At 41.2% G+C, this 27,179-nt stretch overlaps 2 protein-coding genes across 5 annotated transcripts in view; one reads left to right on the top strand and one right to left on the bottom strand.

The window, feature by feature from the left end:
* On the top strand, positions 1–27,038 carry NTPCR (nucleoside-triphosphatase, cancer-related). 4 transcript variants are annotated; one of them, XM_052805320.1, is made up of 5 exons: positions 1–72; positions 2,576–2,738; positions 3,820–3,916; positions 6,713–6,922; positions 23,043–27,038. In XM_052805320.1, the coding sequence occupies exons 1-5, from the start codon at positions 39–41 to the stop codon at positions 23,085–23,087; spliced, it is 549 nt and encodes a 182-aa protein (XP_052661280.1). In that variant the 5' UTR covers positions 1–38; the 3' UTR covers positions 23,088–27,038. The 4 variants fall into 4 exon arrangements, with proteins under 4 accessions (XP_052661280.1, XP_052661279.1, XP_052661278.1 ...); XM_052805319.1 differs by lacking the exon at positions 23,043–27,038 and adding an exon at positions 11,706–13,019; XM_052805318.1 differs by lacking the exon at positions 23,043–27,038 and adding an exon at positions 9,775–11,232.
* The window catches only part of PCNX2 (pecanex 2), a 164,927-nt gene continuing 156,451 nt past the window's right edge, over positions 18,704–27,179 (bottom strand). Inside the window, exons 33-34 of the mRNA XM_052805317.1 lie at positions 22,408–22,856; positions 18,704–20,347 (exon numbers count right to left, since the gene is read on the bottom strand). Of these exons, the coding sequence (XP_052661277.1) occupies positions 20,186–20,347; positions 22,408–22,856 (611 nt within the window). The 3' untranslated portion in view covers positions 18,704–20,185. The remainder of the gene's footprint in view (positions 20,348–22,407; positions 22,857–27,179) is intronic.

Below are 27,179 nucleotides of genomic sequence, written 5' to 3'. Positions count from 1 at the left end.
GGGAGAGGGAGGAGCGCGGGCTGCCGCTCCCCTCCGCCATGTCCAAGCACGTTTTCCTCACAGGACCCCCAGGTAACGGCAGCAGGAGGAGCCCGGGGAGCGGGGCGAGGGGAGGCGGCGCGGCCGCTGGGGCCCGGCCCAGCCAGCCGCCCTGCGCGGGGCTGTGAAGCGCTTAGAGCCGGGGGAAGGCAGCTGCTGGCGGGTCCCAGCACCGGCCCAGGCGTGTGGTGGAGCCCCGGGAGCGCCTCCTGCTCCAACCGGGCCCGGCAGCGGCCTGCGAGGTAACCCCGGCTGCCGGCCTGTGGGCCTGTAGCTGCTCCCCTCCCCGGGTGTCCCCTGTGGAGGTCAGGGCTGCTGCATTCATTAATTTGTTCCTAATGAAACTCCATTTTAGCTCTCTCCAGTCCCATGTCGTGTACATTTCCAGATGCTACTGCTTTGTCCCTGGCTCCTGCTCTGCAGTTCAGTGCTGAGAGGGAAAAAAACCCAAAACCAACACCCTGGACAGCTAATCCTGCTTTGGTTAAACTGCAGCCGTTAATAATCTCTGAGCATTCATCTCTTCTGTAATTTAAACATGATTTAGCGCTTCCAACCTCAGTAATGCTCAGTTACAAGGTAATAATTGGTATCCCAGACGGGCAGGCCTTGATTGAAGCGGTGGAGTATTTTATCATGGTAGGAGAGTCTGATTATTGTGGAGGTAGAATGGGATATACTATGAGGGTCGAACTATAAGGTTGATAAAGAAAGCAAGCAGTTACTGTGATTGCAAAGCTTTCTTTTGTGGTCTGGAAGTAAAGCAGTGGGCCTAGTTCTCCTTTTTGTGCACCTTTTGCAGATGCCCATCTTGTCTGGATTTAATTTAAAATGCTACTGCTAGTCTGAGCTTCTGTCTTTCCATCCACTCAAATAAAGGCAGCCTTCCAGGAGACACGGAGGTTAGGCCTGCTTAGGCCTTGTCTCTGTTCATTTAACTGAAATTGAATGTACTTTCTTGATTAGCTAAATGTATAACTTTAAGCTTTTTTAAACTTAGTTTGGATTGTTTTAGCTTTCTTTGGCAATTTACTGAATGAAGATAACCAAATTAGAGATAGCAAATCTGCTTAGCCAAATTAGTATAAATTCGTTTATAGAGACAAGGCCTCAGAAAGATGGTAGATACTGATGGTGCCACGTTTGTCATTTTATTGTTGTTCAAATGCCAGGAATCCCTTTGGCTTCAATTTTGGAAAGTTTGCTTAATAGTTTGACTAGGTGCCCTTGAAGCCACAGAATATTTTGCTGTTGATATTGACTGTTAAGAAAGTAGTTCCTAAATCTGCTTAAAATCTAAGGGAGGAATTTGGTATGTGCATGTTGAAATGATTTCTGCCAGCATCTTTAGGCACCTCACATTTGGTCTATATTCCTTGTCTTCGGGAATTTGAAGATTTATTCTGCAGGATGTTTTCCATCTCCTGATTTTTTTTTTTTACAGCACTGATTAAAAATGAAGTGATAACACTAAATTTTGTGAGAGATGATAAAGTTGAGTTTAGAGGGAGATTATCAAGGGATGTACTTGTACAATGGCAAAGGAGAAGAAATAGCTCCATTGTGGGAACTGAGAGGATGTCTGGAACATGGCCAGCGTTCACATTGTAGAAGGTACATCACACTGTGCTAGGAGACATCAGGTGGTGAGGGTTTTAAGGGTCTGTCTTAGGGTAAGAAAATGGATTATAGGACCACAGGATAATTCATGTGAGAAGGGACTTCAGGAGGTGTAAAGGAGGGTTAGCTATGAGGCCAGACCAGGTTGCTGAAGGCTTTATCCAGTCAGGTCTTGAAAACATCAAAGGGTGTGAAGACTGCCTAGCCTCTCTCTGGGCAACCCATTCAGGGTTTGATTGTCCTCACAATAAAAAAGCTTTTCCCTGCATCTAGTCAAAACCTCTATTGCTTCAATTACCATAATAAGCGTGTTTCTGTTGTTGGAAATACTTTTTGCCATGTAGGACCTGATATCTCAGGGGCACTGAGTGCTTCTGATTTCTAGGACATCAATAGAAGTAGTGCGTCCTTTGTGCCAGTTAGGCTCCTGGTAATAACAGTCAGCTTTGGCCTTATGATCTAAAAGGGGGATGAACTCAGCTTTGTTCTTAAAAAGTAGTGAATAGCAGTGGTAGAAAGGGAGATTCATCAGTCAGTATTCCAGCTAGCTTGGATATCAGTTGTGTAACAGTATGGCTTTCGTGTATTTACCTGCCTTGGGGCAAGCTTTGTGGCCTGCCTGCGCACTATCTAAACTAACAAGTTCAGTGGTAGCCTGGGATAGTTGTACCATTCTGTTGTGCCTTCACTGTAGACATACTTCTTAAAGGCTAGTAAGACATTACAGTGTCAGTACAGGATGAACTTCAAAAGGTGCTTCTATTCTTTCCTTTCCTACTGTTTAAGAAAACCAATTTGCAAACTTAAGAAGTAATCAATGTTCCTGCTGAACCGAATCATTACTGTGGTGTTTAAAAATGAAGTTTCAGTGCAGCAGACTAATCCTGTGTGCTTTTTATTTCTTCTTTATTTTTAGGTGTTGGAAAGACTACTTTGATCCAGAAAGTCACTCAAGCTCTAAAATCCTCAGGCATCTCCATTGATGGATTTTACACAGAGGAAGTTAGAGAAGGTGGCAGGAGAACAGGATTTGATGTTGTCACTTTGTCTGGAAAACGAGGACCTTTATCTAGAGTCAGGTACTGAGGTTTTAATAACTGTAAGTGGCTTACTGTTTTATGCCTCTGCTCCGGTTTGTCGGCATGTTAAACGGTCCACCAGAAGGTGATTTCCAGCACACGTACAACTCTCACGGTCAGGTTTTTTGTTCAGTTCTCGTGTTCTGGCTGATACCTGTATTGTGTATATAGGCAGTGTCTCTGTTGCATAGTGAAATATTGAAAATGTGCTAGGGAAGGGTGTTTTCTCTTACTGCCTATTTTACATCAGACAGAGAGGAAGCACTGCTGAGCCTTTTATTGTGAGGCCAAGTGTATTTGGGATACTGTAAGTAGCTTATTGTAGGTAGGAAGGAAGATTTTTTGTTTCTACCAGCTAATTTATGGAGACAGGAGTGGAAAATAAAAGGGAAATTGCATATAACATTGTTTTCAAGAGCCACTGACTGGCCCACAAAACCCACATGTGAATTTTAAGAAAAAGAGTGTTTCAGAGCCCCACTGAGAGGGGGGCCACTGAAGTGCAAAGGGGCTTGCAGTCTCTGACTTAGCTTTTCATGCTTTGTGCAAAATTTAGTCTAGGTCCAGGTGTGACAGTAGCACGTCATTTGGACATAGTTGATCTGACTAAATAATTTGCATACTGCTAAAAAAGGAGGTTCACCTGGGATAGTATGATGCAAGTGTGATTTTTCCAAGATCATTCAAGGGTTTTGCAGCCTATACTGAGGTTTGGGCTACTGCTGTGATGATGTCTGTAGTGTCACATTACCAAATTCAAAGATCTGAACTGCAGGCATGTATTTTAATTTTGGTGTAAATACACCTGCTGGCTTTTAGATCCCATTGTCCTTCCATACACTGTTCAAATTTGACCTTACATAGTTGTGAAGGTAGCTTATGCTATATTTATTATCTGAAAGTATGCTATCTGCAATGTGACTTAATGGATGATTTACGGAGTTTCTTTCCTTTTCTTAGAAGTACTAAAGGGATTTGATGTACTAGCATAACTTCTCATAAATCCACTTGAAATGACTGCAGTGTGTTCTCACTAAACTCATTACTTAGAAGGAATTGTGTATCTCTTTTTCAAATTCAGTTCTGATTCTTCTACTTCAAGACGTGAATATCGGGTTGGACAGTATGTTGTAGACCTTGTTTCATTCGAGCAGTTGGTTCTACCTATGCTGAGAAATGTGAGTATTCTATGAAAGCTGCTGAAAAATGGATACTTTACGATAATCATTGTTATTGGAAGGCCATTCTAGAGCACTAGTTTTTGATATTAATAAATGGCCTGTTTCTTGGGTATTGCTGATTCTGATTGACTTCCTGATCAGGAAGCTGGAGGGGCAAGTCTGGCTTGTTCTCTTGTGCTTATTGTGGCATTGGAGAGATTGCAATCCCCTCTCATTCTTGATCTGACATTGTCTTGTGAGCAGGACCTCCTTGGACTGAGATAGCCAAAAGGAAGTTTCTTCCTATGCCACTGTCTTGCATATTGGAAAGCAAACAAAAATGTACGAGTGGCTTACCATGCAGAACTGGGTGGAGTCAGTGGGTCCAAGAAAAAGGCTTTTGCTGCTGCTCATCTTCTTTACAGCCTTTTTTTCCCTCTTGCTCTGATTTCCATCTTCTTCCAGTAGAAGCATTTGTTTCTTGAATCCAGTGGTTATTTTTGATTACCACTGTGTAAATACCTGCAGACTGGTAGGTTTTAACTGATAATAGCAGCCTAATAATTCGGGATTTAGCCTGCTGCACAAGGAGTGCTTTGACTGTGACAAGACTTTCCCCACAGTCTTTTTCCTATCCTTCTCCTAACATTCTGTTACTGCCTTTTTCCTTCTCCTTGCTATCTCTCACCCCAACCTTTCCCCTCTCCAAAATTGAACAAGAACAGATCTGATTTTGGCAATAACATATCACAAACAGTGTGCAGCTGCTGCTGAACTGTACTACTGAAAAAATCCTATTGTGATTTTTCTACACTGCCAAAGCTCAAGGGGCCAAGGAAGAAGGGACTTCTTAATGAACTTCAAAAGAACAAAAAAACAAAGAGGTGCAAGGAGCAAAAATGAGATTGAGGATCTGATTCTTGCTTTTGTCAAGGAATATTAAAGTCTGAGAGTAGGGAAGCAAAGATGTTGGGGGCAAGGGAGAAAGGAAATATGAATAAAGTGGGGAAATTTTTATATGCTTAATTCACTGTAACTTGATTACTATGTTAGTAAGTAGAAGGATAGTTTAATAAAAAAGACTTCATTAAGCCAGTGCTATACTTGGAATCCTTTTACTGCTGCATTAATGTGAAGTCCAGGAGAGATCTTGCTAGAAGGGTGTTAGCAGTGTTGAATTTTTCTGGTTGTTATATAGCTTTCTGCAAGTACAAGAGAGTGAAGAGAAGAAGAAAAGGGGCCAGGAGGGTCGGACAGTGCATGACCCTGTTCTCATTGAAAGCGCTGTTAATCAGTTTTGTGGGAATCTGGTCATGCATGTAGGTGGCACAAAATGGGAGAGGAGGTGAGTGAGGAAGATCACAGAACTGAAACAAGAAGAGACAAATGGAGAATGAGGGCAGGAGAGTCATAGGTATGGTCTGGTTTGATCAGAGAGCAGCATGGAGTGGGCATGTGCCCATGTAGTCTTGAGGACAGCTTCAGTTCTTAAGGCTTGGATCTCATTCACTCCAGTGAGAACAGGGGTAGATCCTACAATGGATCATCTCTCTGGTTCTGGAAACTTCACCAGGCAGGACTGAGGATTTTTCTTTCACATTAAAATGCTCTGTTTCTCAATGTGTGACCTAGTGACTAGTATTGGCTTTTTAGCTCACTGATCTATGAAAGGAATTTAGATAAAACAGCTACTCAGCAGGGACTTAGCTTGAAAAGATATTAGGATGCATGTTATACAGTTCTTCCACTTTCCCAGAAGCAAATACTCTGCCTTCACAAGGGAAAACTTTTCTATTTTTTTTTTTTTTCCATTTTTTTTAGGTTCTGTATAATATGGCTGGTATTGGTATATATCCATGGATCTACAGTGATGTTTTGACTTGAGTTTATTATTTCCTCCTCACTTCTATAAATAATGGAGTACAGTTCTCGGTTACTTTTACCAAGAGAGGGTAGGCAGTGCACTTCCTTTTGTATTGAATAGTTCCTCCACTTTCCAAGTTGCCTTTCCCAGAGTGGCAATCACCCATGTTCTCTCCTAGACTTCCCTGCTGCTCACAGAAGTCTGCAGCACGTTACTGTTTGGCACAGTATTCATTTCATGAAAAAAGCAAACAAGCCCCAAATGTGGTTAATCTTTAGTATGGTGCCTATCCCGTGATCCAGGGGGATGCCTAGGACTATAGAATAAGCTATATCTCAACAAAGAAATGGAGGATGACTGTTCTGATGTGAGAGGGGCTTGGAAATGGCTTGGTTGTTATTCACATAGCTTTGAAGAAAACTAGTTGTTCTGAGAGAAATGCTAGTTTTGACCGTCCTGTGACCCAGCCACAAGAGGATAAACTTCCAAATCTAGATTTAATGCGAGTCTTTTTTTTTAATACTTGTGATGTGTGGATATTAATGTATTCTAAATGCATAATTTGTTGGGAAGAGTGATGTTTTGAAAAATTGGTGTCCCTCAGATCGATTGAGTGCTGCTAGTAGGCAAAGTGCAGTTCTTAATTGTCAAATAGGTCATATGGGACCATTATGAGAATTCTGCTTTTAAGAAAAACTAATATTATGGATATTTCCTATTGCAGTTGGTATTTATGCTGTACATACATTTTCATCTTTCAAAAAATCTGTGCTGAAATAGAAATGATGGATTTATAAGTCTGTCAGTTACCAGCAGCAGCTCTGATTTCCACTTTCCCCAGTATTACAATTGAATTGATTTCTTTTGGAGGTATTTATTTTATTAGCATAGGAATTATTTCTGTTGCTTGTCCTGTGTTGTTTACAGTCTCTTGATGCACTTTTCCACAGGTAAACCATGGCAGTGATGCAGAGAAAAAAATCTGTGTCATAGATGAGATCGGTAAAATGGAACTCTTCAGCCAGCCTTTTATTCAAGCTGTTCGTCAAACACTGACTGGCTCAGGGACCGTGGTGCTTGGAACTATTCCAATACCTAAGGGGAAGCCACTGGATCTTGTTGAAGAAATAAGAAGTAGGAAAGATGTTAAAGTGTTCAACGTGAGTAATATTTAATATCCTTAAAGAGCCTTCTGTTCTGGGTTGCTGGTTTGTATTTGGCTCTGTTTAAAATCTAATTGTTACTACCAATTGATAGCTGTGGGTAGCTTGTATAAAATAAGTTTTTTAGTTTCCATTTTATTCTTAATGGGCAGGTGTTCACCTTATTAGAAAAAAAAAATCACATTTGGCGCTTACTGTAGCAGTCTCACACAGCTGGCTTTGCTTGTGAGGGGCTGTAGAAGTAATGATATAGTTGTTTTAAAAGGTTTTCTTGCTGTAGTATTATTGCCATATAAGTATTCATTACTCCTAAGAGTTAAATCTTTTAAAGTACAGTCAGATTTTTTTTTTTTTCCAGATTGGCTTCCAGAAGTATTACCACTAATCATACTCAATAAAAAAAAAAATTAAAAAAAAGGCAGCAGTGGAGTTTGCAGAAATGATTTCTAGAAGAAAGACACTTGTAAACGGAGTGTACTTTCTCTGGAGTCAGTGAACCAATTTTGGAAATCATTATGTTATTTTTACAGACATAATTTTCAGAATATTAGGGCCTCAAAGTGCATTTCTGAGCAGTTACAGGGAGGTTCTCAAAAACTTACTACAACAAAACATAGCCCGTTCACAGGAATACATGTGTGAGGTTTTCTTAACGTCTGTAAGTGTCCTGGATGCTTCACAAAAACAAGCTAAACGCAACCCCACCTCCTTTGATTTATTTTTCTGCTCAGTCTGTACTGTTTGTAGTAGAGAATAAAGCTGTGTATCTCTATAAATTCAGTAAGTGGGATTTACACATCCTGGCTTACTAACAGGGGTAATATGCTGTAGAGCAGTATACTGTTGCAGCCTATTCTTTATCAGATGCACGTCACAGTGAGAATGATTACTTTGTTTTCATCTAAGTGAATGAGGAAGGAAAAAACACTATCTCAACAACTTCATACTGAATGATCTTAATTACTGCAGAGAAAGCAAAGCCTCCATCTTCTTTTTTCCTCTTCAAAGTGAGATTAATAAAACTGCAGTGCTCAGAAGAGTTCCTCAGCTTTCTTTTAGTTGGTGGTCCCATCATCATCTTCAATTTCTGGTTTTTAAATTAAATGCCTGTTTAATTAAGTGCTAAAGCAATCCTAGGAGCAAAGATGAGAGAAGATCGTTTCCTCACATAAGAATTCAACTCCTACCATTCCTTTCAGAGATAAAACCCCAGGTTTCCCACTGACAAGCTGATGTGTGTGTTGTCAGGCTACTGAACAGGGATGCATGTGAATGTGAATTTTATATGACTTGCTTTACAGTGGTATGACTGGGAAAGAGGGGATGGAGAATGCCTCACTGAAAGTAACAGTCATTCGGTGCTTAGGCTGCAGTCATGGCAAGGCAATAGTGTGTGTTTGGTCCTCTCAAGGGAGGAAACAGAGTGCTAGAAAACAGCATTTGGCTTTTCAAGGAAGCATTTGAGGCTTCTGCTGCCTCTTTTTATCAGGTAATGTTCTGAGGGTATGTGCCACTCAGCCCCTGCTTGTTAGCTGTATCAGTCTGTTGATACATCTTTCCCTCAAGTACTGACTACAGCCAGCAAAAGTCTTCCTGTAAATTTCATTGGAGCAATGTTTTCTCTAGCTAAAAAAAACTTTACTAAAAAAATGAGCCATCCTGTTTATGCTGCTGAGATTAGGATGTGCAGGTTTCTTTTGTTTAAATAGTTCTCTGGTGAATCCGTTAGCCAAAAGCATGAGTGTGAAATGTGTGACAAACTGCAATAGTTCCCAGGTGGCAGAGACCTACTATGCTAATCTTATGCAGGGGAGCATCTGTCTCGCTTGCTCCAGTGACACACTACATGCTCTTTCCCAGCTAGTTAAAACATGTCCATGAGCAGGAGCAGAACCTGTCCGTGGGGAGTCAGAGGTGTTACTAGCTGAAGTAAATACTGGATCACCAGCTATGTGATCTCACCAGCTTCTTCAAGGGCTGTGGCATGGGGAGAACCTGGAGTGCCCAAATAGCTCACGGTCAGCAATTTCTTACTAACTTTTATGGTGCCTGGAAGTGTGCAGAAGTAGGAGGCTACCCTTCAAAAAAGTTCTGCCTGCGTTGTCACTTAATGTGGAGTTAGGCTGCATTCAGGTAACTCAGTAGAGTTTTCTCATCCTTCTCTCGGTGTCACAAGGATAGTCCTGATGTTTGATTCTAAGAGCATAGAGACAGATGTTTGGGGTTTTACAGTCCCTTCTGTCTTGAAAGCGTATTCAGTTGGTGTAAATGGGCCCAGATGCCCTAAAGGCAGTTGAGGATTTGGTCCCAAATGTTTAATTTAGTATGTTTAGAGCACTTAATGATAGGAACTCTGATATTTAACACATTTCTTTCCATTGTTGCTCAATTCCATTTTGCTGAGAACTAAACTTTCCAGTGAAACTACAGAGGCTCTTTTTGCACCACCTGGGTCTGTGTAGTTTTGCAGACACGGTGTCATAAATAGGATCACATTATCCTTAGTAGCTGGCACATACTCATTTTCTCCCATTTTCCCATCTATTAAATTTGCTTCCATGAAACCCATGAAAGTGAAGTTTGGTTGCATATGCCTTTTAAGAAAGAAAATAAATAGTTAAATGCATCAGAAGAAGAAAAGGTTCCATTTGAACAGACTGTACAAGAGGGGTTTCCTTGACAGTACTTCAACAGTTAGGGGAAGAAAGCTTTTGTCCTCTACTATCGCCTGCTTAGAGTCTAGGTGGTAGTTTCCTCCAAATTACCTAAGTGCTTAGTATAAGCAGCATCTACTCTTAGTTATTTTAAACTCCCTGTCTAAAAATCTGTGCATCTGTTTGAACATTCAGTACAGATACTGGGAGATTTGTTCTTTCTGGGAAAGCTGCCTGCACAGAAAGTCTCGAGATCTTAAGAAGAGACTTATATCTATCGAGCAGCCTTTGTAAAACAGTTGTGAAAGTTTCCCAGCACTTGGCATTTTCTCGCTGCTGCTCTCAGCGGACTTCTGGCATGTAGGTATGGAAAAGGGATAGATAAAATGTAGTACTGTTTTTGTTGGCTGTGAGGCAGTGAGAAGGGCTATTAAATGTTCAGAAGGTCCTTTGAAAGTCAGGATATCAGGACACTTGCTGTGAGATTTAGAGTTTGGCTGATCTATGCTCTGATGCTCTGTGCCTTGTTTACCTTAGGGTCTCTCAATAGCCTTACTGAAGAGCAATTCCATTCTTTGTTGTCTCGCTCTCTTTGTTATTGTGGGGTTTTCTGTTTATTTTATAATGTGCTTGGAATGATACTCAATAAAACCAGCAGCATTTTCAGGCAGATCTTCCCTTTCATTCCCTTCTTTATTTTTTTTTTTCCTTTTTTTTAATGTCACTTTTTCTTCTTCCCATGTTGATCTGCTCTCTTGAATTCAAGCGGTGTAGGTAAGACCACCATCTCTAGGCTTTACACTCTTGGTCTCCAGCATTTGGATAGGTTGTCTGTGACTAAATAGCAGTAGGCTCCTAGGGCCAAATTCTTCAGGTAGTACTGTCATCTATTTAAAAATTATAATAATAATACTACTACTTTCTCCTGTTTGGTATTGACTGTAGTACTGGAAGGGACACAAGCCCTTGTGCTCAGATCTTAAATGCAGCTACAGGGAATGCCGTGAAGCCTTGCTGGTAGAGAGTTTTATGCCATGCATAGTGTGGTGTCTCTCCTTCCTTGTCAAACAGCATTTCCCAAACTTTGTTAAAAATATGAAAGCCCTTAATTTTTTTTGGCTCATCTGTCTTTGATTTCTTCCTTCCCTCTCTGCAGGGATCTGAACAGTGGGGAAAATTTCTTAGGCTTTTTAAAATGAGGCTTTTGGTGACAGTTCACAATTGCTTTTTAACTCTTTCACCACCCCAGCTATCTCCACAGATTTGGTGGAGTTAGTAATGCATGACACTGTGGGTCGGTGGGCTCTGTCTCAGGACCAGGTCTATCAAGAAGGAGTAATTTACACACACACACAGATGCACCTCGCCCCCCTCCAGCTCTGTGTTCTGTCATTGCTGCACCTGGGACCTGAGCTTACTAGCAAGTGCTAGCATTTGCTTGGCAGTTTACAGTAATCTGCATGTGCTGCAATGCAGATGGGGCCAGCAAAAGACAGGACACTGAACTATATGGATTTTCACATGTACTGGTCTTAAAGCCCAACATTTCCACGGATTGGTCAACCAAAGGCGTACCTCAGTGTGCTACAAAAGCCCCCCAGCTTTCTCAAGTAGTCGTCTGTCTTTTTCAAGGTGTTTCTGTCCTGTAATGCCAAGGTTTCACAGAACACAGAGTTGCGCCGCTAAGCCTGTTTTAATTTTTTTTGTTGCAGATGTTTTTTACTAGATCTGTCATCCTAATAAATACAACTCTTTCAAGTACTGAAGGCATAAGAACTCTGCTTTATAGTAGGAAAATTATATTTGGTAATTGAAAAGGATTTCTAGTAATGACAAAAGTAGATGCTGGTTCTTCGAGTGATTCTTGGTAGTTATTCAAGCCCTGAATAATACTGCAAAATACCATGGGTAATTAAATCAAAAAGATGACTGAATATTCAATTACATATGCAGGTTTGTGGGTTTAGCTTATTGTGTTCTCAGTAGCAGAAGAAAGCAGGTGTTTGACACTCCACATTCCTCCACTGAGAAATGCATTTGAATTTCTGCTTTGTATGTTTTTGAAGTAAACACTGGTACAGAGGTTATTCATCAAATTACATCAGTTTTAATTTCTCTTTCTCTAGGTTAGTAAGGAAAACAGAAACAGCATTTTGCAAGACATCTTGGCAGCTGTAGAATCCTGCAGAAAATGAAGACCTTTTCTTGCCTGTAAATGCTAAAGCTTTTATTTTAACAAAACATTACAACATTTTGTGAGTGTTTTAGAGTCTGTCCTTCCTGCTTTAGCCGCTGGAGGCTTTACTGGAGCCTTCAGGGTAAGCAAGGTAAAGCTGGTAATACTCTAAAATGTGACAATGAGATAGCAGTTTTCTTGTTTATTCAGTTCACAAGCTGATCCATTCAAAATAATTGAACAGATGTGTAGTTAACATCCAGTTCTAATCTGGGTGTTAGAAGTTAGGTGGTCTGACTCTGATCCTAGTTACACCATATAAAAGAAATTAACTGTCAAATCTGTTTGAGATCTTAGTCTTTCAGAGTGTAGTGTGGACTGTTCTGCCTAGAGAGCAATTCAGTATCTGAAACTGGTGTAAGAGAACAGAACCCTGCCCAAAATATATGTGTGCTCTGCCTGATTTATGTAGAAATATCTTTGCTGTTGGTGACCCAGCTTAGGTGTGTCCAAGTGTGTTTCAGCATGGGTGCTGACAATTCATGAGGTAGAAGGAGCAAGCAGATGCTTTCCCCTTAAGCCCAGACACCCCTCTCTCCAGTTGCAGTGTAAGAAGGGTTATCTAGAATTTCAAGGAAATTTCCTGTAGTCCCAAGTGACTTTTACAGAATGCCACTTCAGGAGGAAAAATAACCAACTCTGCCCGCTCCTAAGTGGCCCAGACAGTAGTTGATAAGAGGGCTGCATTTTGGGTTTATTTTAATGTTTCTGATGGCAATCCTGCCTCGCAGCCCCTTAAAAAAAAATTATATATATAAATCTTCAAGTCCATGAAATTCAGTCAAATCTTGACTTGTGTTTTGCATGCAGAATTTATTAAGTCAGGATTGACTTAATACTGCATTTGTCTGTATGGGTTTTACAATCTCTTATGTTTATTGATGCTTTTTGTTTGGTTGGCTTTTTTTTCCTTATTCAATTCTGTACATGCTTAATGGTTAATGGTGAAATAAGAAGTGTTGAGAGTATTACACAATGTGTTTCCCTACGAGGTGTGCAAATGTGTTCAGGAAAAGTGCTACCACTTAATCAGTTTTGCATGTTGTGAAAACAGAATTCCCTCTCAGGTGCACACTTGTTCATTGTATGATTTATAGTCATCTCTGGCTGTAAAAAGTTGTTAAGAATTCACTTGTTTCTTAACTTTTTTCTGTTCTGTTCAGCAACTGTTAAAATGAGCAAACTGTTTCAAGGCACTTTCAAATATCATTTTAGTTATTTATTTCTGTAAAAGTGACACCCAAAGTTGTCAGGGTCTGGATGGGGACAGGCATTTTTACAGGTGCCCTCAAAACAGCTGGGAGCATGGAGGGAATGTCCTTTCTCTTTCCTGTATTCAGAACGAGGGTCTGGTACAAACATTGCTCCTCCACAGATGGTAGGAGGTACATGCCATGGCCTTGTTCCCCGACTGCCCTGTTACACTATCATTCTGCCTAAATCCGTATGGATGGTAGTATCGTCATCCGTTTGGATGGTAGTATCGTCTCCATCATATTTAGGAAAAAGAGAATTCCTCTTAGGGTCCCACTCCTTTGAGAATGTACAGCTCCTGGCTGCTTTTTGCAAAATGAGGCTGTGCCCTGAAGGTATCACTAGTCCCTTAATTACTTCAGGCATCTTACTCAGACAAGATGCCTTGTTAGAGGTGAAGGACTTGGGACCAAAGTAATCTTTTTCAGGGCTATGTGCCATAGACTTTCAAACAGAAACTTCTCTGCACTTTAGTGTTGGATGTCCTACTGTTCCAATGTTAAGTCTCTTAACCTGTAAAATACGCTGCAAAATAATAGTTCTTTCAAAGATTAAATAATTATCTAAAGTCTGGAAAGGTTTTAGAGGGACTGCAGTTGAGTCTTAAATGAGGACCGACCTTTAAAGCTAAATAAAATGGAGATATTTGACACTTCTCTGTAGATGCTGGGTGGGGGAGTTCCTTCAGGAGTGATGGCAGAGTTCAGTTTTCCAAATTCCAGTTCAGCCAGTATTGCTGTGAGTTCATCACTTAAAGTGGTATTTGTTCCTCATAAAAGTAGATACATTGCTCTGCATATAGTGCCATGATGCCTACTGTAGTCTCATGATTTAATAGACTGGAAAAAAAGGAAAAAGAATCATAACAACAAGTTTGGGGAACTTTTGACCGGTGTGCTTATAGTAGTTTTAGGCCATTGTCTCATGGTGCAAGGAAGACCTTTTGTAGTGAGGGTAGTTAGTCACTGGAAAAACCTCCAAAATGGAGGTGGATTTTTCCTTCACTGGAACTGTGAGTGAAGTATCGGCCCTTTTAAATCAAAGGGTGTTTTTGCTACTGACAGCAGTGGCTCTTGCTTTCTGCTACCTATCTCAAGATTGCTGAGAGTCTTTAATTTGTTGTTGTTCTTTTTTTAAGCACATCTTCTCTCTGAGCTAGAGTGCTTTTCAAGAGAAATAAAGAGAAATTTTGTGGCCTGTGTTCAGCAGGAGATCCTAGATGACCTTAACAGTCATGTCTGGCCTTTAAATCTGAGACAATCCTGAAAAAATGATTCGCCTGTTTCAAATATACATTGAGTGAGTGAGAAAGTAATATTTCCAACTGAACTTAGTTTTTATGACACCCTGTGTTTACTTTAGAGGTAAAAATTTATTGTCTGGTCTTGCACTAGTAAAATACTTGGAAGGCCTTGAGAGCACTGTAACAACAAACAGAGCATTCACAATTCCCCTGATGGGCTGATTTTACTAATAGCACACATTTGGTGAAAATAACCTCTGATGTACCAGCAAGATTCCAGATGACAATATTAGTGCACCTGCAGGTTTTAATTGGTGCAAGAAAGGGGAGAATATGAGGTACCAATTACTCTCGAAGCCTGAGAATCAAGGATGTTTTTGGCAAGGAGGCTTGTAATTCCAACATAAAATTGCGCACAGCATGGAATAAACAGGGCCTGCATTATTTATCATGCATTAGACAATTTTTGACTTGTAAAACTCTTGAGAAGGCTGAATGAGAGAGGTGAATCTTTAACACTGGACCTACTGCAAAGTTAATTGTAAGTAGTATGTCTGCGTTGCAGATTTAAGGATGTACAAGCACTAGTGAAACATTGTAATTAAATACCAGCTCCCAATCCAAGGAGTAATCTAAATATGGCAATAATTGGGTGGTTAAAAAATATGCATTGATGAGAAGATGATTATTACATGGTGGAGAATTTCACTGGTAATTCTAATCTTCTAAAGTGAGCTGCACAAAATTCAGCTAATCGTTAACTTAAATTCCCCAGCAAGAGAAGAGCAGTCAGTTGGTGGGTTGGAGCCAAATGCAGATGACATTTCTCGCTTTATTCTAATAAACAGCTTTTTTTAAAAGCTGTGAATGACAGCGCAGAGACTCCTAAGAACTTAATAGCTTCAGAATGTCATTCATAGATACTGAGATGAGAGTATCTGGCCATCTTGTTGAGGGAAGAAGACTCACACTGGTAAGTCCTTTTTGTTAACATTTGTCTCAAATGCAATGAATGCCAAGATTTTCTGTCTTCTGGGAATGAGGTGAGACTTTTCAATGAGAACTCCCATTCCTCACATATAAAAAGTTTGTATGACACTTCAAAATGGAGGGAACAGCAGGACCTCCAGCATTTGTATTTTTTGATGAACGGAAATTAACTTTGCATCTTGCGCCCATCGCTGTTTCCTCCTTGCTTGCTGTGGTAGGAAACAGCTGGGCTGAAGGCCAGGCTTGCCAGCGTACCTGGTGGATGTGAGCAGTTCAGCAGCCTGTGGTTGGCTTTGGTAAAATGTTACTAAAAGTCCTTTTACCAGATCTTCGTGCCATGTGTCACCCTTAGGAGTGTAGCACCTGGCTTTTACTGTATGATGTAAACAGGAGCCTATTAGTGAAAGGAAAGTTTAGGAAAAAAACAAAATGGGAGGGGGGGTAGGTATCCCACATTTAATGCAAGGGCTGAAGTACTCTGTGTGTGCTTGTTTTACCATATACTCATTATCCTCCTTCCTGTAGCCTGCTATACTGTATGTGTTCCTCTCTGGCTGTGAGGGCCCTGCTGAGCCAGGGTGGATAAAATCACTCCCTGTTTCTTTTCAGCAATGGTCATGTTATCTGGGGTTAAGCTGGGGGGAAGCAGGTAGGGCCTCCATCTCTTTGTCCCTTCTGACATTCCTGTGAAAGAACCGCATGCACCAAATGCTCTTGTGGATTGAGTGCCCGATTTCCACAAAGGATGCTGTCGTGGTTTAACCCCAGCCAGCAACTAAACACCACGCAGCCGCTCACTCACTCCCCCCCCCCCAGTGGGATGGGGGAGAAAATCGGGAAAAGAAGCAAAACCCGTGGGTTGAGATAAGAACGGTTTAATAGAACAGAAAAGCAGCAGCTAATAATGATAATGATAACACTAATAAAATGACAACAGCAATAATGAAAGGATTGGAATGTACAAATGATACGCAGTGCAATTGCTCACCACCCGCCGACCGACACCCAGCCAGTCCCCTGAGCGGCGAATCCCTGCCCCCCACTTCCCCGTTTCTGTACTGGATGGGACGTCACATGGTATGGAATACACCGTTGGCCAGTTTGGGTCAGGTGCCCTGGCTGTGTCGTGTGCCAACTTCTTGTGCCCCTCCAGCTTTCTCACTGGCTGGGCATGAGAAGCTGAAAAATCCTTGACATTAGTCTAAACACTACTGAGCAACAACTGAAAACATCAGTGTTATCAACATTCTTCGCTCTGAACTCAAAACATAGCACTGTACCAGCTACTAGGAAGACAGTTAACTCTATCCCAGCTGAAACCAGGACAGATGCATTCAGCTTGCTAGTGAGACGGGAGTGTCACTGCTTTCAGGTTGTAGAAACAAGAAGGTTCTGGGCTGGCTGAACGAGCATCCGGCAGGCTTCTGCCTTCAGCCCCTGCTGAGTAAGTGGCCTCTGCAGCTCTGGAAAAATTCAAGCATAGCACCTGAATCTTCAAAACTGACACAAAATGGAACTGCATATGAAAGGTACTTATGTGTTGGTGGTGGCCATCCTTCCTGCATCACAGTTCTGGTAAGAGATCAGACAGGTAAGGCAGGCAAACTGTTCAGCCTGAGCAACTTCAGGGCCAAGCTTCAACAATAGCATTAAGCATTGTGAAACCTATTATCAGTGCTGCAGCTGACTTAAAAGCAGTGAAAGTTGCCTTTGCTTTTCATTCAGAGCCCAAAACTGCCCAACAAGTGGGGTTCCTGAGGTGTCACAGGTACCTCCATCTTGCAACTCTGAAGTACTCCCTTGTGTGTGAGCTTTAGTATCAAGCTGCTTAGGTCTTTCAGGAATGGAAAGTACGGCTTAAAGCCTTTGTGTATCTATAGACACTGGTGCTGAGAATAGCATTCCTACAGACGCAGGTGACTTTTTGTACGACGCAGAGCTGTTCTGAGCAGCTTACTGTTGAAATTAGGCCTGTTAGATTAGGTACCTATTTGTTAGCTTTGTGTGCATCAGAGCCTTAAATGCATCTTCTGTCATGTACAGAATAATCAGGTCTATCTCTACCTCATGCAAACATGGGGGGGAGGTCCAAGATGCATTTAATGAATACAGCCTCATACCTAGTTGCAGGTTTTATTTCTCACCACCATGTCTGACTATTCTGTAGGATTGGCCCATATTTAAAAACACTGCATATAGCAAGTGTCTTATTAATAATAGCAGACTCTCTCCAAAATTATGGAGAAATGTAATGTGGGAGAGTTTGTGCTGTCATCTTGGATTTATTTTTTTGTCTTTGTTACTGTTGTTAATGGTCACTCTTGGTTTTTTTCAACCCACTATGCTACAGTAACAACTTCAAGGCAAAATAAAAATTCTGTCATACATGGCTACCAAAAGAAAGTAATTTTTGGATCTTGCACGCTGTGCCTCAACAAAGGAGTTAGGATGTGCCTTTTCTGGCAACCGCCCTGTGCAGGAGGAGGCTGGACTTCATGGCACACTACTGTCCCCAAGGAGTTATGCTCCAGGGGTTGGTGGCTTGAACTAAGTCAGGAACTGTGAGGCAGCTGCATTATCTTAGGGTGAAGTACCAGCAGCCGTGGAGATGTGTCTCTTACAGAAGATGTGGTGCTGGGCCTTGGTCTGTGCCAAGCAGATAAAACAGCTTGCCACTGGAAGGATTTTTCCACCTGTTTCCTGATCTGGTTTAGTATGCTTGAGTTGGATACATAGAATAATTTAGGTTGACTGGGACTACTGGAGTGACTTATTTTTGATGGAAATGAATTCAAACCTAAGTTAAAGATGTGAAAACTGGAGGCCTAAGTGAGGCTAACTGAACATGGGAAAGTTTTTAGTGCTTTCTACAGCTGCCTGTTTGCCCTGCTTCCATGCAAGGCAGGGTTTAGGAAGACAAAGCAGTGATGGTTTATCTTAGTAGACTTCCATGCAAAGGCTCCCACCCAAGGCAGAAATGGGGCTGGTGGCTCTTAAGAGCCCTCCAACTGACCTGTATAACCTCCATCCTTCATTTGTAATGAAGCATTTCATGAGCAGGGTGGTAGGAGGAGAGGCATGATCTTCCAGAAATGGTCAGAAGGGAGCAGCTGAATTCAATTTCCTGTTCTGCATCACACCTGGATGCTGGAGGGGACACAGTAGGGCCTAAACTGCACTGATGACCATGTGTCTCAGGGCTGTACATGAATACTCTGCTTTTGCCCTTGCAAACACAAGCAGAATTTTGCCTAGGTTGTGCTGATCTTTATAAATAATCAATTCATCAAGATCTGAAGTGAAAGAAAAACAATAGATTTCTCAATTCCATAAGACAGAAAGCAAGCGAAAACAATTCAAAATAAAAAAGAAAAACCCAAAAACTGCTGCCACACAAAACATACTTGGATCATTTTATTTTCACTAGGTGTTACTTAGTTCAACTACTTATAATATTGTGTGGCACAGTAGGAAGCTCAGAATGCAACTGTGTATCTCCTAACAGTAATGAGACTTAGCTACAGCATCTCTTGTTAAATCTTTCTTGTTAATTGGGACAAGAAAGCCTGGCTGCACATCATTGTGTTGAGAATTAGAAACAATCTATGGTAGTTACAGTAAAGAGGAACAGCAAGACACTGATAGCTGCAATTTTTTTAATTAAAAAAAAAAAAAAGAATGAGGGGAACAGGCGCATGTGTGTTTAGATGCTATAGTAGAGGAAGGATTTGTTGTAGCCTTTTGGCTTCCAAAGTAGTCATGCATTCCTGTAAATCAGTGTTTCTCAAACTTTGTGAAAGCGTGGCCTCCCTTTTTGCATCATCTGTCTTTATGCAACTATTAAATTGGCAGCAGCTCAGTTTCTTTGGGGGAGGGAAATCAGAATGCTCTGTAATTACTGGCTACAAGTGTTTATGGACACTGAGCTGTGTCCAGCAATTAAAGGCATTTAGCTGTTCCCTTCCTAATACAAAGACTTCCAGACTATAATTCCAGCCTGCTTTGCACTTTCCTGTCCTTGAGGAGGATTCCTCTGGGCCCTTTTGCAACTCCTAAGGGGGCTGTTGCCTGGTATTTGAGAAACACTGCTGTAAACCAAACAGGAGCATGAGATAATACCTAGGAGCAGCTGGTTTTGCAAAGCTGCTTTCTTTGCAAATAAGGTGCATCATATGCTTCGAAGGCTTTCCATGCGCTGGATACTTTCTTTTCTCACATTTGACTTTTGTTAATCTGTGTAGCATGGCTCGTTCACACAATATTTCAATATGGCTGCATGCAGTATATCAATCTGTGATGCTATGTTGCTATTCAGAATTACCACCTGCATAACATGTTAAACAAAAAATAAGGAGATTTGCTGTTGGAAAAAAAAAATCAGATTTAGCTCTAATGTTGCAGTACGTGTTGTACTGTCCTTTTACGTATTCATTGCTTCTGTTCAAAGTTGCCTTTTGCTATATGTTATATATCAAATGCCAATTAGTTTGCATGCAATCAGCAGTTTAGTTATGGCAGGAAAGAGATGTCTTGTGTGCTTTTCACTGAGTTGTATTAATATTTCCCACTGTATTCATTCGTGATTCCAACCATTCTGGGGAAGGAACGTTAAATAGGTTGTATTCATTGTTCTACGATTTACAAGAACCTGAGATGAAGTGGCACGGTGTGTTTTTTAGGACATCTTCCAACCCTACCTATGCCAACGCCTTTAGCTGAAGAACATCCGTCCCATAGTATTCTTGTGTAGAAGTTAAAAAAATAAACATTTGGAGGTTGCTTGTTACATTTGAAAGAACCTAAACCCACGTGCAGCTCCCTGACCTAACTCTTGTCGTTATTTAATTCTAAGAAGTGCGTGGCCCTTGTGCTAGGAGTACTCCTTACTGCTCCTCAGACAGGCTTTGCTGAGAAGCGGTGTCTTCCAGGGCCATATCTTCTTGGCTGGCCCTCCGGCACTCCAGGAATATGGCGTGGGCCGGATCTGCCGCCCGCTGTGGTCTGGGTTCTGTGGCATCGGTTGCTTCACAGGTCTCGGTGAGTTGCTGGAAAGAAGGAAAGAAAGAAAAAGTCAACTAGTTCAGGAAATTTCTAAGTAACACTTCAGCTATTTTTTGAAGTGGCAGGTGAAAAAAGTTAAAAATCGATTTAGGAATGTCATTCTGTGAAACTGCATGGGATTCTTAACATGCATTATTCACAAGGGACTTCTGAAGAGGTACTTGTCACTCTTTCTGTAATGCATAAATTTGGAAAGAAAAGCAGACCAGGAGCTAGAGGTTTAGTACCACAGATGTACATGTATAGAGAGCTGTAAAATCATTTGGATTGAAAAGGACTTCTGGAGGTCATCCAGTCCAAACCTCTGCTCCAAGCAGGGCTGACTGCTAAGAAGTTAAATCGGGTTGCTCTGGGGCTTGCTTTATACACCAAATTTTAACTCCAACTTACAAAGAAACCTTTTCATCAAAACTGGAATGCAATTATCAGTCTGAAAATGTTATGCGCAGCGTCACCCCATTGTAAGGAGTCCATTAGTATAAAAGCTTTCCAGAACTGCTGTGTTAACGTTTAAATAAAACACTTCCTCCTTATCACTTTCAATCAGATAGGCACCTGGACTCTGAGCAGTTACTTTGGCCAGGACTCGCCTCATCTAAATTTAACCATGTAGTCTTAGTGTATCATCTAGGCTGTCAATGGTTGGCAGAGAGATACGAGTGTCCCAGGGGAAGATTTCTTCCTGACAGCTGTAAGGATGAAGTGGATCGTCCTCTCCACTGAACGCAGAGGCCACACCAACAATCTACTGAGACTTCATGCCCAAATTTTAGATGGCTTAAAGTTAGACGAGGTGAATCCTACCATTAGTACTCAGTATTGCAGACTGGCCGAGTTCCTGTGAATTAGGCTATAAACTCTTGAGAGTTGGAATTCTTCCTTGTCATTTGATATGTTCAGCTGTACATGTAGAAATATTATTAATGCTCATTAGAGAAATGAAGCAGGATTGGACCCAGATGAGTAATGTTCCGTCAACTCCTGTTGAAGTTCATGGCAAAACTCCAGGGAACTATACCAGACAAGGTATTTTTGGGTTGAGAGCAAAATACACACAGGCTAAGAAGCTTTTTTCACTTGAGGTTTGGAGAATTCTTTGAAAATTAGGGAAGTTATACACAGTTCGGAATGATAGTAGCAGAAAAGTGTTTTGGACTTTCCCTACCCACAGTCTTCCCCTGTTGCCAATTTGGTTTCCATTTTGATAGGCCAAATGTGAAAGTCTGTCTTAATTATGTTGTCACTCAACCTCTACTTGCAGTTGCCCTTTATCTCTAGTCCATCTTCTCATGTTACTGCTCTGTAGTGCTGAGGTAAAAGTTTCAAACTTCAGGAAAGCAACTGATGGCAACCCAAGTTAAATAAATATACTTAAGTAGACAATAAAACAACAACACTAGTATGTGCATTGAATTTTCCAGGAAAGATGGGAATAGAACTGGGAGGGGGGCTGGAAGTTCTTTGTGTGTACTGTTTTGCTGTTAGGAAATGCTGAATCACAGGGCATGCAGGTTTCCTTTGGGAAATACTTCCTTTGACTAACCCTTTCAGCAACAAGGTTTTCAGGTCCTGGATTGAATTTCTGGTCAGAGCGCGGGACAGAGCAAGTGCACTGTTCAGTGGGGACCATTCCTCTGTACAAATAATTAAGTCCAGCCTAAGCAAGCAAGGAAGGAGCTATTTAGTCTGCTTTTGATGGTACTCATCACCTGGGCTGCAGAAAGTGGAGACTTAAGTCCCTGGTCTGAGTGAAAGGAAGAGGGTGTTTGCCCCAGTTTGTAATTTCACATACATGCTTAACAGCCAGTCTGTCAATTACTTACAAATACATCACTCTCATATAGACACTAACATTAGTCTCATTTTCATTGTGATGCAGCAAAATCCAAAACAAATACCAAAATCCTGACCTTGTTTTGGAAAAGACTATTTTCTGACCAGTGAGAAGGAAGAAACCAAACAGTGGTGAGGACAGTTCAAGAACCTGATAGGACAGCAGTACAGTAGCTCATGCTTCATACTGCTATTTTGGCTTCAGCCTTACCCGAGTTGCTTGGCTTGCTGCTCTAGCAGATGGACCCATGGCAATATTCATACTGCTGGATGACTGGGTGTCACTGGTGTTACCTCCATCTGCAGCTGAGAGCCCAGAAATCACCAAAGCACTTGAAAAACTTCTCTTGCCGAACAGAAGGCTGAGAGTTGAGCTGGTGGAAGAGGCCAGACTGGACCTGAGCATTGCCGCAGCTCGGTCCTGCACAGTCAGCTGGCCAGCAACAGGAACAGCAGGGGACTGGGAAAACACAGATGTTGCCGAGTTGTGGAACGACAGCTGACTACTAGAAAGCCTTTGGGCAATTTCGTGGGCAGATGTAGATGTTTGGATGAAAGGCTGGCGGCTTTCTACAATTGGTCCGGAGTGACTTGAAGCAGGGGGCCTTTGGTTTAAAGCAGTGTGTGCCTGGACGGACTGACTCCTGGGTTTTCTCCTGCCTTTAAAGGAAAGATTAATATATTTAAGTAAGTGGCATCCTGATGAACTCCATGCTATTGACAGTGTCCCATGTGTACATATTACTATTGGCATATTACTACTGGTTTTATCAGCATAAGAATCCCAAGAATAACAGAAATAACAAATGGCTAAACCTATGAACCTTGCTGTGTTTTCCATTACAGGGATTCTGGCTTTTGGTCAGAATAGCTCCCGTGGTTCTACACTGAGTCAAAAAAGAGGAAAATGAGAAGACACCCCAAGGAAGGTACTCTAATCACAGGCTCACACCTATTCTGCCACATACATTTTAACCTGCCCAGTGAATGACTGAGCATAGTGTTGCTGTAACTCCACTCCCCTTTGACAACCACACTAAAGTAGGGGATGTTGAATATCTACCTTAAATGGCTTGGTACAACTAAATGCAAAAATAAAACAAAAAACCTGAGAGTTAAAACAATGACACATTAAAATGAATTATTCTTGCGTACAGGGAAAGAGAATTTGAGAATTCAAACCACACTACAGCATTCACCACAAGACAGTTTTTAAGACTAATATTAAACTATATGTGAATTCCAAGAGTGATATTTGCAGTATATCACAGACTGAAAAGATGTGAACACCTCTAGTTAGGATAAGCTATTGGAGGTCTGAATGACACACACAAAAGGCTCTTGCCCCGTTCTGTGAAGCATCTCGATGTGGCCACTGCTGGATAGAGAGAGTAGATGAGCTAAGCTATTCTGACATGCCTAGACAACTTCTATCTTCCTTTACATATACACCTCCATTTTTAACATTCATATCAACACCTTATGTCATTCAAACAAGTAACTTCTGTATTTCTTATGCTTGCATATTTAAATAGACATAGAATGAAAAATAAATCAACTTACTGGCCAGTGAACCTACCAGATACTGCTTGCACCCAGGCACTCTGCAAATGGATGCAGCAGCAGGCTGGCACGCGCCACAGGCCCTGAAAGAGTTTACTGTTTCTGCAGACAGGCTGTAACCCAGGCTTACACAGCAAATACCCAGTCACACGAGTGCCTGCTTGACTTTTTTGCTTTCCAGGAAACTCCAAACATTAGCACAAGCTGGCATTTTAGTTTCCTAGCTGTAGCTGTGGGGTAGAGAGGGGATGCCAGAAAATCTGTTGAGAGCCATCAACACAGAAACAAGTTTTGCTGGCAGGCTTTTCCAGGTTGTTGGTAATTCTTTTTTGCTTTGTTTTTTCCCCAATACCCAAACTATGGAAGGGAGGGAGCACTGAAACTCCTCCAGATACTGAAATTTTTCAGGCATGAAGGAATATAAATCTCACACTATCTTCTAGAAACGTGACTGTTTGCTGAATTCATGAGTGTTCCAGTAATGCAGAATTTCATATCCGAACTATTTATATTACATAGCTGAAACAGTGTTTTACATCCACAGACCTGCTTTCCAGAGGCTGGTATCATTAGCCCCATTTTTCAGATGCTGAAGCAAAGAGAATTTAGGTAACTTGGCACAGAGTCAGATGGCAGAGCTGGGCCAAAACCTAACTGGAGCTCTTTAGCTGGACTAAAACCTAGTTGGTTTGGCAAGCACTGGACACTTTCGCACCCCACTTACAATGTATCTTTAGTTCTACTTTTATACTCCAAACAATAAAAAAATAATTTTCCTAAGATGGCATGCAAAACAGCATTCTCTGTAATAAGAGCCCCAAGATCTCTGCTTGAGAGCAAAGGGACGGATGCATGTGGCTCCTGCGTGCCATGTTCCCAGCGTCCTTCAGGCATGATCGATGGGGAGGGTGCACGCTGTGATGGGGGTCAGGCCTGGCTGCCACACTGGCAGCCGTGCGCACGTCTGGCCTCCACAGAGACTCAGGTTCTTCAAACTCTGGGGTTTTGTTTAAGTGCTTTGGTTTCTACATCTGATGGTTATTTTAATATGTTACTCTTTTTAAATAAAAAGAACGGACTGGAATTAAGAACAGAGGGGCTGTGGTGTGTTAGTTTGTGCAGGGGCTAACGTGGCCAAACATCTGTTTGTAATTTAAACTGCCAAGCTGACCCCTGTCCAAAAGTATTCTATATTCATCCCAAATGCAGTGGTTAAGAGCATTGGACAGGAGACCACCCGCGTCTACACATAAATAACTCTGTCCTTGAAAACACTTAAGAAACAAAGGCTGTTCTATAAACTGCGTCGTGAAATAAGGACACTTTGGGGGAGAACCCCACACATTTCCAATGCTCCCGATTTTGGTCACACTTTTGTATAGAGCTTTCATTGCATTTTGCAGACTCAGTGGCACCATGCTGCAAAATGAAGTATGAAATATGAAAACATTCAATGCATTTGATTCATAGATTATGAGTCTAGAAGGGATTGCTGTGATCATCTAGTCAGCTGTGCTATACAGCATGGGCCATAGAACTTCCTGGAATTAATTCCTGTATGGTATTACTAATTACTATGATTACTTTTAAGAAATGCATCCAATATCTCCAGTCATGGAGAATCTATCTTAACCCTTAGTCACTTGTTACACTGTTTATTTACTCTCACTGTTAAAAATGTGCACTTGATTTCAAATCTGAATTTGTTTAGCTTTGTTATATCCAAGTCTGCTCGAATCAACTGTCTTTGGTCACCTTTTGTTGCCCAGGTAAGTACTTACAGACTATGATCAAAGCATCTTGTACATTATAAATTGTTTGAAAGCTCTTAATCTTTCACTACAGGATGTATTTCCCAGATCGTTGATCATCTTTTGGCTCCTCTTTGAACTCCTTCCAAATTAAAAACGTTCTTCTTTAATTAGTGCACTACGACTGTGAGTGGTAGGCCAACAGTGTCCTGAACCAACGTCAGAGTGACAGACGTGCATTACCCAGGTCACCCTATTCATTCTGCTTTTTTAACAACAGGCATAGCATAAGTTCTTTCCCAGTCCTCTGGTATTGCCCTCAGTGTCCCGATACTTACTGAAGATCAAACAGAGCTTGCTTTTCAACCAGCTCTCTTAAAAACCTTGAATAAGAGTCATTTGGATTCACTCAATTAAAGATATAGCTTTGATAGCCACTCTTTCATGTTCTTTGTAGCTGTTAGGATGGAAGGAACTACTTCATGATCAGATCATAGAAATAGATCATTTCAGTTTTTCCCAATACAAACCAGACAATTCTTTTCTCATTTCTACATTATTGGCAACTCTGCCTTTCTATATAGTGATGGATCAAGACCACTGTTAGGATTTCTTTTGCTTCTAATACTCTTTAAAATTAAATAGCCACAAACCCACTTTCATCTTTTTGTCCCTAATGGTGCTAGCCAGAAACTTCTCCTTGTTTCATTCTCTTTCTCTTATCAGCAGTCTCTCAGGACTGAATACTGATTTGCATTTGCTATTTTCCACTTCCTTGCATTTGTTGTGCATTTCTTCATTTTACCTCAAAGCCAGGTTGCTTTTCTTAACTAAGTGTGACCTTCTCTCTTGATTGTGGTTTTCTGGGCACCCAATACGTTCTTTTAAACAACTCACAATTAACTTTCATTGTTGTATAGCATGCTCAGGATCATTATTTTACAATTAAGTTTGCCATTCTGATTACTGCAGTGTCAAGTTATGAGTATGCACATGGGGATTCCTCTAATGCTAGACTCAATTAAAATCAGCTGTTATTTTATTCTTACAACATGATTTATATTCAGGGCAAGATTTTCTCCAGTCCAGTCCATTATATTTAATGATAGGTCAAAATGATCTAACAGGAAACAAACAACTATCATACCCCTCTAGTTCTCTGCTGTAATTTATACAGTAATACCACAACTTGTTGAAAGGTTGAGTTAATTGGCTTTACATTACAAGTCCTGATCCCACAGTGATAGGTCTCACAGTGACCCACTGCCAAACTTAATGTATATTTCCAATGTGAAGGCCAGTAGTTCTACCTTGTGAATATGTCTGAAGTACTTTTGAATCCATAATTTAATCTGAGAAGGGCTCAGCTGTTAGTTGACAGCTGCCAAATGATTGGCAGCATTTAATTTTCTCCTGGTAACTGCTGTATAGACGTAAGAAGTTATTTCCTATTTGTTTGTTCTCCACATGCGCTGATGAACAGCCAAACCAGTTCCTCAAATAAATTGTCATGGTCCTTCCAAGATAATTAAGATATTTGCATACTTTCATTTCTGCTGTTTCCAGCCAACAGTAAGCGCAGGTTCACTGTGGTACGGGCTCCCTGCATCGCACAGGTAGCCTCCCTCCTATTTGCATTTCTCATTCTGGCATTGTTAGTGGCACCTCC

Source organism: Harpia harpyja, chromosome 13 (genome assembly GCF_026419915.1).
Source record: "Harpia harpyja isolate bHarHar1 chromosome 13, bHarHar1 primary haplotype, whole genome shotgun sequence".
NCBI classification, from domain to species: domain Eukaryota; kingdom Metazoa; phylum Chordata; class Aves; order Accipitriformes; family Accipitridae; genus Harpia; species Harpia harpyja.
Note: the sequence above shows the minus strand (reverse complement) of the source record. Positions and strands in the feature narration are given on the sequence as shown.

What these genes read in the sequence shown, in the direction of transcription:
- NTPCR (XM_052805318.1), top strand. Translation starts at nt 39, where the DNA reads ATGTCCAAGCACGTTTTCCTCACAGGACCCCCAG. An exon ending in TTTCCTCACAGGACCCCCAG is followed by an intron (nt 73 to 2,575) that starts GTAACGGCAGCA and finishes CTTTATTTTTAG; the next exon opens with GTGTTGGAAAGACTACTTTG. An exon ending in GGACCTTTATCTAGAGTCAG is followed by an intron (nt 2,739 to 3,819) that starts GTACTGAGGTTT and finishes TTTCAAATTCAG; the next exon opens with TTCTGATTCTTCTACTTCAA.